Source organism: Falco biarmicus, chromosome 3, assembly GCF_023638135.1.
Source record: "Falco biarmicus isolate bFalBia1 chromosome 3, bFalBia1.pri, whole genome shotgun sequence".
In the NCBI taxonomy this organism is placed as follows: domain Eukaryota; kingdom Metazoa; phylum Chordata; class Aves; order Falconiformes; family Falconidae; genus Falco; species Falco biarmicus.
Genome location: NC_079290.1, coordinates 82,409,623 through 82,422,837, shown reverse-complemented (window position 1 = coordinate 82,422,837; position 13,215 = coordinate 82,409,623). Strand labels below are relative to the sequence as shown.

Below are 13,215 nucleotides of genomic sequence, written 5' to 3'. Positions count from 1 at the left end.
TACTGGGTGACGGGACTGGCTGTGTTACCATGCTCAGCTCTTGGCTCCCTGTTATTTAAAGAGCAGCCAGACCTCACTGCTCCCTCACACAGATAATCAAAACGTCTGCCCTTTGGCAGGCAACCAGAAAAGTTTGAGTCACACCTGCCAGTTCATTTTGAACACTAAATATGCCAACTGCAGATAATTCCCAGCTCATGCTAATTCTTCTCTTTATACAGCAGGTCTTTGCTCAACATGGCTTCATAGAAAAAAACACACTTGCTTTTGATCTACCGTTCATCTTCCATTTCCAATAGTAAAATTATTATAAAGTTTTACAATGACCAGTTTGTCTGTTATTAAATATGCATCAAGATTTCTGAGCAATTTTACACCCTCTTAAGGCATTCTGAAAGTACTAAAAATTTGAACAGAAATTGTCCTATACTCCTTACTACAGGAAGATGCTTTCACTGTTCTAACATAAGCCACTAGAGGATTTTAATTCTTCCATTCCTGGCACTGCAATGCCAGATTATTATTTAGCTAAATTATACCTCCACGTAAGTGTCTATAACTCAACTTATATGGTGGTAACTACATTTTCACATTATAAATGGATCTTTTACTTACAATTCAGAAGCCTCCTGCGTTCATGGACATATCTCCTTCATGTAAGCACCCACTTTGCTCTTTTGAGCCATATGTAGGAGCATATGCTCTTGGCTCCTACCAGAGCTGGAAGCTTTCATCATTCAGAGTGAAGTCCTTACCTCACCATGGGTGTCCTGAAACTGTACCTCTATATATTCTGCTGGCAATGCAGGAATATTCAGAGCAGACTGAGAGACAGGAGGGACAGAATGAATAAGTGAAGGTTCACTGTCTCTAGCTGAAGCCACAAGATTGATGTCAATCAGTTTCTGTGACAGAATATCAGAACTCTTCACTCCCTCATCTTCTAGCTTCAAGTTCTGTACTTCTGAGCTTAAGTTTAGTTCATGCACAATGTGTGGGGCTGCAGAGTGAGAGCTAGAATCAGCATCGACAACACCGTTCATGCCTTCTTTTTCTTTCTGCAATACAAATGCTTCCTTGAGGGCAAGCCAAAGTCCATCAATCCAAGGATCAACCACTAATTCCAAACTTGGAAGAGACACACAAAAGAGAAAGGAATGGATGAATTATTGTGATCTACTAGACTGTTAATTTACAAATAATGAACACATCACAAAAGCTAAAAACACTGTTCATTTCCCATATTTATTTATATATATATATATATATATGCAGCTGTTAGAATATTACTTTTTTGTTTAAAAAGTATTTTCATTTAGTTATTACCACTATGTAAATTTATGGAGTCTAAAATGTGTAACAGCCTTACTCTTCCTCCAGTTTCTTATTTTTATTTTCTTATGCTGAACTTTACGACAGGAAGTTGAAGGGATGATAGCAAAATATGCAACTTTGCATTGTGCAACAGCAACATCAACAGCTTGCACTAACGGTCCAATTTTATTATTTTAGAACACAAGTTTTATGGTTAAGGCAATGCTTGTGTTCAAATGTCTTGCATCACCATGCACAAAGCTGATACAATCTGAAGTTCAAAATAAACAAGCCAAGACTGCAGCCTACCGGCCAGAAAGAGCAACAGAACAGGAAGGGACTTGTTTTCTTACATAATTTGTCTACAGCAATCAAAAATTCCTTCTTATATAATTTTTCTATAGGGATAAAAAAAAAAAGGAAAAAGAAAAAAAAAAGGATGTTTATAGAGGAGAGAAAAAAATGAAAAAGCATTGTAGGATTTGCCTAAAGCAGCTCACCTGCAAGATGTGAGATTGGATAAAAGTCTGATGTGTATGTAGAAAGTGATCCCATTACGCAGTACCACACCTACTGGGAACTGGATTTATTTTTATTTTCTCCAGTAAACAGACTACATTTTCAAAAGCCTCCACTTACTCTGAATTACTTAATTTCTAAAACTGCTAAATACCCCCCATTTTTCCAGCCATTACAGATGTTACTCACACTTTAAAAATGGAGTTTTATTTACTGGCAACTGAGATTGAAAAGGCATACTGTGTTCAGACAAGACTCATATCTATGAGGTGCTGAGTGTTCAGGTTCACCTGATTTCAAAGAGTTCAGAATGCTTAGTCAAATTCACATGTAATTATTGCACCTTGAAGAAACAAAATCCAAATTCATGCAGCTCTTACCCTACGCAATCATCTGCTAATCCTGTGTCATAGAAGTGCTGAGCACCAAGTTCCTGAAGTCGTCGATCTACTGTCTTTCCACCATTACAAAAGAACATGTACTCTGAATCTCCCAGACCTAGTAAATTAAAGAAAAGGGGAACTATGTCATTCAGCCAGCCACCCAGGCTACACAGACCAAGATCTGCAAAGACAACACAGGATTTTCTTGCAGGCAAACAGAAGAATCTGACCTTCAAAAACACCCTGTGTTTGTCCCAAAGCAGAGCTGAAAAAGTGGTTCCTTCTTCACAAATGTAAGACACAGAATTTCTTTAAAAACACTTGGCTTTCAATATTTCATATTTCAGAAGAATGTTGCTTTGGTTTGAGGCTTTTAAAAAATACAAAACTGCTCCTACAGGAAAAATGTAAGTAACCAAAATAATTAATAAGAGTGAAACTGATAAACTGTATGTGAATTACTGAAAGAAATGATCTCACCTTCAGGTTAAAATTGTTAATATATCTTAACAATGTAATGGAGAGAGTATTAAAAGTAATTTAAGAATATTGGAGCCTTGAGAAAAAATAATCAAAAAAGGAGTGACTTTAAAGAGCATGAAGAAGAAATGTAGGAAAATGTGCATAAGAGAATCTGGTCCAACATCCTCCTCCCCAAGAATCATTGATTTCTTTGTAGACCTCATTTTCATTGCACTGGGTTTTCTGCACTTTAACAGTTGTGAAGATGTTCTGTTAGAAGATGATGCTCTTTGATATCAGTCAAACAGTCAGTGGACTCAGGAGGTACATTCATGGAGGATTTGAGACATTAAGAGATCGACTAAACCACTGGTCCACTCGAAAAACGATCAACCACACACACCTCATCCTTAACAGATGATTATCTACCAATCCCAAAGACCACTGGTAGGCAGTCTTCACAAATTCCATATGTAATCCTCAGCACTGTTTCAGTATCCTAACTATCATGATTTTTCACAGCCTGACCCTTTCTTGTGTGCAATTCAAACTGCTAGATCCTTATTAATCCCCTGCCCCACCCCAACAATGGACTATTGCTTTCTCCTTTATAACAGCCCTTTTGTTCCTTTTCTTTTTCTTTTTTCTTTAATGACTTCTGCTCCCTGTCAAGAACAGTACTTAAAATGAACACTTCATTGGACAAGTTGAAAGGGATACCATGAATGTATTTTAAGACTGATAACATTTTAAACCAGAATCACAAAACACTAACTTAGATAATATATCTGTATTGATGAGTATTAATGCAATGCTTATCTTCATATATGCACATAAGCATTGAGTCAGCTATGAAAACCTAACTGTTTCACAAACTGTAATGTATAACTAGGCAACAGCATAACACCTTCTCAAAATGTTACATGATTAGGATGCATATATTTCAGACTTCCACATCACACCTCCACTAGATATTTCCTGCTAGTGGGTACTTTCCTCATGAGAAACCTAGGAGCATCATCACTCCTCACATCTTTGAAGTTAAAACCTAGATTCAAATAGAAGTTTCTGGAGTTTGTTTAAACACAACCGGAAAACTCAACAAGCTGATCTTACCATCAGGTCACGATATATCAGATGCATTTTGACAAATCTGAATTTGCATATCAACCTTTAACCTGAAGTTACCTTCCTTCTATTGAGGAGCACGACATTCAAAATCTTAAAAAGTATTGCGAATTTAAAGGGATGGGATGATCTTAATACCTTATCTTTTAAGGACATTTTATACTGCCTTTCCCTCTGTATAGAAAAGTGCCCAGTTACCCACAAAGTCAAATAAGCTCATCTAGTCCACAGAGACTTGACACAAATTAAAACTTCAGCAATTATAGATAGCTTATATCATATGTTGTTTAAGCAAAGAAAATTAAACTATAAAAAAATTGGGTTGGTTGCTTACATTCAGATCATTTCTGTGACAATTTTCCTTTATTGCTCATAAAGGACATTATATTAAAAAGCTGTTCATACTATAAATAAAGTGTTTTACAGGCACTTAAAAAAGCCCAAACAACCTATTCACAAGTGAAAAAATTACGTATTATTCACTGACAGACAAGCACTATAATTACATAGAAAATACTACATCACCTAGCAATCCATACTGGAGATGTGCAAAATAATCAGGTGGCAAGGTCGTGTCTTGAATTCTCTTTACAAACTTGCGGGCGGTGTCTGGTGGATCTCCAGTACCAGTGGTGGAAATAACAATAACTACAGGATCCTTTTCTGTTTCCAGGTTATACTGCAAGTAATAGAACAAGTAAGTTTCAAGGTACCATTTGATATCTATTTGTGGCCTTAGATACTATCTTCCACTCTTTCTTTTCCCAAAGGTACACAGAAAAATGTTTAATTTTATCTTACCTGTATTAAGCCAGAGAAAGTCTTTCAAGTAATTACAAGTCAGTTTGGGGATGCAAGTTATAATCGTGTTTGGAGTTTTCAAACCCAGATTGGGTAAAGCCCTGAGGAACCTGCTTTGACCTCCACTGAGTTCCCCTCACAAAGTCCCTTTCAACTTGAATTATCCCCTGATCCCATACACAAACACTGAAGGGTAGCATTTTGGGCAGGTTAGTATACACATGAAGAACACTTCACAACTGCACTCGTAGAGCTTAAATACACAACTCATACAGTATTTGCTTTGTCAAGTAGAAAAAGTATTTTTATATATATGATCACAATCACACTGTTAGCCATAATCCTGACCATTTCACACAGATACCTGGGGTGTGGCTATACAAACTGTAGGGATCTTTTCTAAGTTCTATTAGGGATCATTTGGTTCTGTTGGATAACTTCCATGTTGCATCTGACTTTGTCACAAAAAACCCCCACTGTACTTTGCAGGAACTAAGGTAGCCTTGAACAAAGTCTCACAGTGCTCTACAGTTTCATTTATTTTGGCTCCTGTTCCCAGTTCATTTCTCTCCCCTTTGCAAATACCAATCTTCTATATTTCCCATGATTTTATGGGGGCTACTCCATTACACCAGGTTGATGAGAACTGGCTATATTTGGGACTATGCACCAGTTCCGTAAATTCAGGTCTCATGCAAACATTTATTACTTCTGAGGTAAAAAGCATTCTGTTTCTTTGATTATTCCAGCTTTCCACTGGTAGCGGGCTGCAGCACTGTGCTAGCATGCAGCCAGTCAGGTCACTGGCACAAAACGCTCTTTCACAGCACCCCTACAGGCTACAGGTTTTGAATCACATGGACAGATAGTGACTTATGTGAAACACAGCTCCACAGAATCACTGACACCTTGTTTGGGAGCGATCTCTGGAGGTCACCTAGTATCACCCCATGCTCCAAGTGGGACTAACTGCCAACACTGCATAGGTCAACTACTACTCCGGCTGAATTTTGAAAACTTTTAAGGGTAGAGATTCCACCTTTCTGGGCAGCCTCTTCCACCCAGAAGAGCTTCTCCACTAGCGTCCAATCTGAGTTTAATCAGGCTACACTCAGTGGATTTTGCCTCCCATTGTACAGTTTTCTGCTGCCAAGAAGAGTTTGGCTCAAGTAGGCTGCTATTAGGTCACTCCTTAACTTCCTTTTTGCCATAATAAGAAACCCAAGCTCCTTTTACTGCTCCCTGTAGGTTTCAGTTTAAACTCTCGCAGCATTCCAGGTTTAATAAAATAGTAGGATTATGAGAAAATATAAAGTTTGCAAGAGATACTATGTTGCATTTCAAGCAGTTTCAGGGCTGCAATTCAAAACTTCAGAGTGAGGAGTTATGTTCTAAACACTTCACCCAATAAATGACTCAAACCTTAGCACTCCTCAAGCCATGTAAAAAGTTACCCCTTATACCTACAATCCACAAAGGTTAGGAATACAAAGAAACAGAGTATCAAGGGGTTTTGCTGTTGTCATGTTTTCTAAAACTTTCCTGAGGAATCTAAAAGCAGTTGCATGGAGCAACTTAAATTCCCATCTAGACAGTGTCCTGAACAGTGGCCAATAGCAGGTGCCTGGAGAAGTACAAGAGAGTAAGCTTGCAAGTTGTTTCCCCAGTACTTGGCCAGACTTCAGTGAGTTGTGGACTAGGAACATACCAAACAGAGGTTTTGTCTTTTACAACTTCAGGCAAAACCCCAAGTACCCACAAATTCTTGAGACTTCCAAAACTGAACTGTAAGCTGTGCAAAAAAAGGCCTTAAGGGTCCTGTTGCAGTAATTCATATTTTCAGAACTTCCACAGCTGATCTGGCAAGTCCAAATACAACAGCTTCTGCAGTGCATTACCACAGGTGACTACTACATTTACAAACAAAAGCAAATTCAAGTAAAAAAAGCAACAGTCTACCAATATCAAATAAAAGTTTACAGTGACTTGTGTTCCATTAAAAAGAAAAAGAGAAAAAAAAAAGACACAAGCTCAGAAAGTAAAAAGTGGTGTATTAGAACAGAAGTATGATTAGTTCACTAAATTCTTGCTTGTTCTTCTGCACATTCTCCTCTGCAAACTTAAAGACCTTTTGGAAGTCAACGTTTGGTGACAGAAGTCCTGCACTAATTTTTGTCGATAACTGGGAGGTCTGATATATCACTAGACCAACAAGAACCTTACACAATTACAGTTTTTTACTCTACCTTCCACTTCTTCCTATATCCTTAGTGTTAAACCTTTGTCCCATTCTTTCTCTTTCTTTCAAAAGTACTCCTCAGCCAAGGACAGCAGTGCCATACAACAGCAGTGAGCAACCTGCTCAAGCTGTGAACGATTGCTGAAGGAAGAGGATGGGATCAGACAGCCTGATAGGCTGTTTTCAGAATAATACATATCACGGTGAATGTGCTTATTCAGGTAACTCATCCAAGGCTGACTACCTGCACTGTGATGCAAGATGATCTCCATTTAGCCTCCTATTTCACTGCTCCTACTTCACTTCCACTTCATTTCAGTCTTCCATCAAGCATAAAAAGCAATCACAGTAGCCAACCAAAGATTTATGACCTTTTCTCACCTATGAGAGTGTAGGTGAGAGTCATGACCTGGAAACAGCCAGCGTTTCCGAGATTTGAGCAGCATTTGACCGTTAATTTTTGTATGGCAACAGGATCACATTATGACTATTGACTCTGATGCCACCGATTCCACCCATAGGCCTTCACAGCAATTCCTTTAAGTGATGACAAGGTCTGAAAAATACCGAACTGCTGCATAAAGACGGGCCTTCAGACAAATACAAACAAAATGGAAACCTCCTACACCTTCACCTAAAGCATACACACCCCTCTCTCTGAACTGTGCATGTTGTGGAATAAACTCTCAGGTCTAAAATGCCCAAAGGAGTTCAGAAGAGGCCCTGCCAAATTCAAGCAAGCTCTTGCTCCATCACATTATGCCATCCTGCCTTCCCCTCCCCAACTACACTTAAGCTTCTAGAAGTTACAGCAAAGAGTAAGGAAAAGCTTAAGTGATGAAATCTACAAAGCTGCAGAAACTACTTTATTCCTCAGTGCCGAATTCTCAGATTCTCAATCCAGTACATCTTTCTAACCTCATCAACAACTCTCAGCTTTGAGTTGCCTTGCCAAATTTGACAAAACAGATTTATTGAAGTGGCAGGCCAATAACAGGGCTAGAAATACCATGCCTACTGCTTTCCTGAAACTAATCTCCAAACCTGTCAAATGCAGAAGGAATTAAATGGAAGAATATAAAGAGAATCTTCAAATTCCTTGCTGGCTGTATAAAAGTCTCTTTGTTAACATTTTCCTACATACTCAGTGAACATTCATTTAAAAGCAGATGTCCAGCTACTCAACATGTAGTATCAACAAAGGAACTTGCTAAAAGAAAACTAAATTATTTTTATAAACTTCTTACATCTTCAAGTACATGAAAAAAACTCTTTTGGTTATTTTCTGCTCATCTCATATGAAATACCAGGCTATCAAGTTTTGTTTGGTTGGGTTTTTTAATTATTTTATTTTTGAGGACATACAGTTGAAAGTACTTTGTGAAGGAAATTACAGTCCATATTGCTTTTAGTTACAGACACTAACAGTTTTCAGACCCTTAACCCTGGATAGTAGCAAATAATAAACCCCCACTTCCTTACTTCCTTGCCAAGCTTTTTATTTCTTTCTAGAACAGAACTTCAGTGTATCCCCTGTGAACTGGAGTGCATATGCTAAGTAACTCGAGAAGACCCCACAAAAGCTCAGGGTCATGCTGGAGCCCATAGTTAATAGAACACAGGACCTCAACACAACAGAAAAAAAACCCAGCAGACGGGGGCGGGGGGTGGGGGCGGAAGTGTTATTTCTAACAACAGGAAACAGGAGAGCTGACCAGCAAATATAGAATTCATTCAAAATTCATCAAAAGCATGACCAGGAGGTCAAGGGAGGTGATTCTCCCCCTCCACTCTCGTGGAGTACTGTACCTGGAGTACTGCATTCGGTTCTGGGGCCCCCAACATAAGGACACGGACCTGTTGGAGCAAGTCCAGAGGAGGACTGCAAAGATGATCAGAGGGCTGGAGCACATCCCTTATGGAGACAGGTTGAATGGCTTGGGGTTGTTCAGCATGGAGAAGAAAAAGCTCCAAGAAGACCTTATTGCAGCCTTCCAATACCTAAAGGGGGCCTACAGGAAAGCTAGAGAGGAACTTTTTACAAGGGCATGTAGTGATAGGACAATGGAGAATGGCTTTTAAACTCAAAGAGGGTAGATTTAGATTGGATACAAGGAAGGAATTCTTTATTGTGAGGGTGATGAGGCACTGGAACAGGTTGGCCAGAGAAACTGTGGATGCCCCATCCCTGGAAGTGTTCAGGCCAGGCTAGATGGGGCTTTGAGCAACCTGGTCTAGTGGGAGGTGTCCCTGCCCATGGCAGGGGGCTTGGAACTAGATGATCTTTAAGGCCTCTTTCACCCCAAACCACTCTATGATTCTATGTTTCACTACTACATACATAAAGAGATTTCAAGAAATCACTGCACTGTTGTTAGAAGAAAGATCAAAGATATATTCATTTAATGTTCTAGTAAGAAAAATCACAAGAAAGATGTACCTTTGGCAGAAGGCTATTAAGCATCTGTGAGTGTTGGTCCAAATTACTTATTCATAACAAACAAAAATTTAAAACTAGATGGTATATTTTAGGTGGGTGCATGTGCTCAGCCTTCGCAATTATTAACAGCCACCCATCAAACACATGAAGAAAAATTCAGCTCTTAAATACCTATTTTTTGAAACAACATGGAGTATCTCACCTTGTCCATTTCACTTATGCAGTGTATATCAGCTTCAAGTCCATGGGCACCTGCTTGCTGCCATATTTCCTCAGCTATGGCTTTTGCCTGCCCCTTTTGTGTTGCATAGAGGAGTAAAAACCTCCTTTTTAAATCACAGCACATTTCCCAAAACAGAATACTTTTTTTTTTTTTTTTTAAAGACACTGCAGGGGAAAAGAGAAGAAATAAAAGCAAATTTATTGCATGCAGAACAGCAAGATTTTGCTTTGCTTATTAGATTAAAAAGAGATACTTTAAAGGAGAGCAGTACTGGCACTTAACTTGGAAATCAGGCATCTATTCTAAAGAGAAGTCATTTCTCACAACCAAGCCTTGTAGGCCACATGGCAAAGGACATGTGGTATTGGTCATATGGGCTGTAGTGACTTTATGGTGCAGTAATATCACAGCATCTTCACTATCAAGAACGTATTAGTAAACAATACAATAGAGTAACTAGTTTCACGAAAATATATACTATTTTTACTACTTAATAATATTTTTCACTGTAAGTCTGTGACTGCTTTGGTTACTTTTCTGACATGTATTTGAAAACAGAACAAAACACAGAGCTGGTGAAGTCAAACTACAATGCTTGAGAAAAAAAATAAAAAAGAAAAAATTAAAATTCTCAGTTTCTTCTTTTCTGATATCAGTATTTTTTGCCTGAATGCCTTTACACTTTATTGCCCACTATGTCTATATTTTAGAACACACACATAGTTTTACATTTTGTATTTCAAAAATGAGCTTCTTACACAAGTGCAACTACAGAATTGACTGGTTGGGAGGTTTCTCCTAAAAATAGGAAGCCATCTTCAAGAAATCTGCTGTAGTATAAAATGCCATTCCCTCACAAAGTCTTGTAAGCAATTGGTTGAATGAGATGCATATCCTTATCCATTCCCAAGAAAGTTTGAATGCGAGTTTTCTTTCATGATTTTGACACTGAACACAACATGTAAGGACAGCTTCAAGAAGCTGTGCGAGAGACAAGCAGAGCACCTCTCGTGCATATTTAGCCCTCTCGTGCATATTTTACAAATTAATCTTCCATCAATATTTTGTCGCTGCTACGGAACTGCAGTAGAACTCAAATGCCTAGAATTACAACTGACTAATTATCACTTCCAAACTTCAAATCTTTTTCTCATGCCTGGGCCCAGTTTGCTGTACTTCATCTACTACTCCCACGCAGATTCAACTACAGAAATCATTCAGTGTCCTAGCCACATGCAATGATTTATGAAAACCTGTGGCTAAGTAATCTCAGGCATATCTTCTTCCTGTTTCTCTCAAGGGAAAAAAACACAGCTCAACTGTGTAAGAAGAATACTGCACTATATTAGTATGGCACTATATCTCTCCCCACAGTATTGTGAAAGGTTTCCTCTATTAGATTTATTTTTTTTTTAAGCATAGTTGTAAATCAAAACTGGTAAAATTAAGTGGCAACTTAAGAGTACAGTGCTTGTACTACACATGAATTCCATGAAAAGTGTAATTACTAGAAAATGTTAAGGCTTCCATTCATTGCATTTTGTTCTATGACATTTTCCATTATAGTTTTCACTTTAAATGTATTACATTATATTACCTAAAAATATTAATATAGCTTAACAGTCACTTTATTTAAAGTCATTTAAATAACTGGCTTCATGTGCATGTGCACAGGAAATACGTATGCCAAAACAATTCACAAAGTGATTTTTCACCCTCCTTCTCCAAAAGAAACATGAAGAAATTTGATACCATACAAATTATGATGATTCCTGTGAAATAGTTTGAATAGTTTGAATACCCCCAGATCCCTGTAGTAATACATATTGATCCTAGTCACATGTCATGTAATTTTCCCCTTGACAGCAGGTGGCAATGCCCAACTATAAATGGAGAAAATAAAGACGAAGCAGCATTTCATTACTACATTCTTTCTCACACCTCAGAAAGGGAGAAAGATAATCAGGTTTCCACTGGGACCACACCATAAGACAGCAGCCTTCTATACAGAAAAAGCTGAGGGGTAAACTGCCAACATAATAGCCAGGGGATTACCAATAGACTTCAAACAGGAGTCATCTTGGGAGGATGTATAAGAAAGCATTAAAATTTGCAGAAGTAGTGGGAGAGGAGAGGAAACAGAAAGAAAAGTAGTCACAGTGTGGTTTGACATGGACAGGTGTTGCCCTAGCAACATAATGACCTTTGCCCAAGCCAGGGAGAGCAGCCTCCCCATAAGACAGTGAGCTGCTTCTACTCCAGCTAGTGCAGTAACAGTAAAGGGTGGAAAAAGTAGCTACCCATATTGTGGGTATACATATGACCTTGCCAGGGGGCTTTCTTACTGGTGTGTGGACTAGTAGACTGCATAAAGACACAAAAGTCAGAGCAACCGCATCTCCCACAGCAGGCATGTGTAAACAAGAGAATTCACGTGGCTAGAAGAGAGGATTAGTGCTTGAGATGCTTGAGATCCTCTCCTGAGGGAAAGGACTATGTGTGTATGTAACAGTGCAAATGTGTGCTTGTGGAATGGGCAGAGGACACAATTAGATAAATCCTTGCAATTTGATCTAAGAGGCTGTTTAAATATCTGTAGACATTTAGTAACAATTTGTAAGTGCCTAGTATTGTATCTGTTGCATTGATGTTGATCTTGAAAATATAGTTCAATTAACTGATTAATCTGCAGTTAAATTACCTGCCTGACAGTTAATTACCTGCCTGACAGTTAATTTTCTCATTAATAGATCAATAAAATTTTTTGATCCTTATTCATTCCAAACTACACAAGTTGAGGAGTTTCTCCCTGTGAGAGAATCTTCTCTTTGTCATCAACCGGAAGAGTTTCACACAGAAACTGATCAAGAAAGGAAAAGTACTCATGCCTACCTGCAGGTGAATGTAATCATAAAGCAGGAACGCACTTGCATTCAGATGAACATACTGCTGCTCACGCTGCTCTTGCTTTCCTGCACTATACACTCTTCACAAACTATATGCCACTTCCACATATGTGATGAGAGTTCAGCTGGAATAAAGAGTGGAAAAAATGATAATTATTGACTATCAAGCTTTCTAGAGATCTACATTTAATATATTACCACACCAGCAGCATTTAACACGTTGATGTGTTGGTAATCACATGTCAAAAAACAAAACAATGTTTAAGCTGCGAAAACAGTCCAGGATTTGCTGGCTCAAACCAGAGCTTAACATGAAACTACGGATGAAATTCCAAATTATAGCTCATCTGCTCCAGTACTTGGAAGTCAGAAAACTAACGGTCTGCAAAAGAACAACATGGAGTCCATCAGCTCCATAAGTGAACACACTGTAGGAGGAAACAAGCCACCTGTGAACATTCCCTGAGCCAGCCGTGCCGGCCCCAGCAATGACACAGCCGTACTGTAAGGCCAGGCTACGTACCTCGTGTGCCTGGTCCACCACAAATGTCAAACTGCGTGGCCACGGACAGGATAAAAACGCAAGAAACTTCCGCAGCAGCTTTGCACACTTCAGCGTGGCTCTAAACCAGGCGGCAAGACCCTGCTGTCACAGCCACGAAGGCATTCCCATGGCCATTTTTGTTAACAGTGAGCGACTTACTGAGAATCGCTTTCACTCTATGATCAAAACAAACACAAAACCCACAAGAACTTCAATGAAACCTGCTTGTAAAACCCTCCACGGCCCAGGGCTGAAC

The 13,215-nt window shown here is 38.8% G+C and overlaps 1 protein-coding gene across 3 annotated transcripts in view; it reads right to left on the bottom strand.

The window, feature by feature from the left end:
* MTRR (5-methyltetrahydrofolate-homocysteine methyltransferase reductase) overlaps positions 1 to 13,215 on the bottom strand; it is a 31,391-nt gene that overhangs the window by 17,758 nt on the left and 418 nt on the right. For 2 of the 3 annotated variants that reach the window (XM_056330606.1, XM_056330604.1), the window contains exons 2-6: positions 12,402 to 12,540; positions 9,489 to 9,673; positions 4,332 to 4,485; positions 2,214 to 2,331; positions 756 to 1,128 (exon numbers count right to left, since the gene is read on the bottom strand). In XM_056330606.1, coding sequence (XP_056186581.1) covers positions 756 to 1,128; positions 2,214 to 2,331; positions 4,332 to 4,485; positions 9,489 to 9,632 — 789 coding nt within the window. In that variant the 5' untranslated portion in view covers positions 9,633 to 9,673; positions 12,402 to 12,540. Of the gene's footprint in view, positions 1 to 755; positions 1,129 to 2,213; positions 2,332 to 4,331; positions 4,486 to 9,488; positions 9,674 to 12,401; positions 12,541 to 12,938; positions 13,136 to 13,215 lie in introns of all 3 variants that reach the window. The other variant, XM_056330605.1, reaches the window with a different exon arrangement.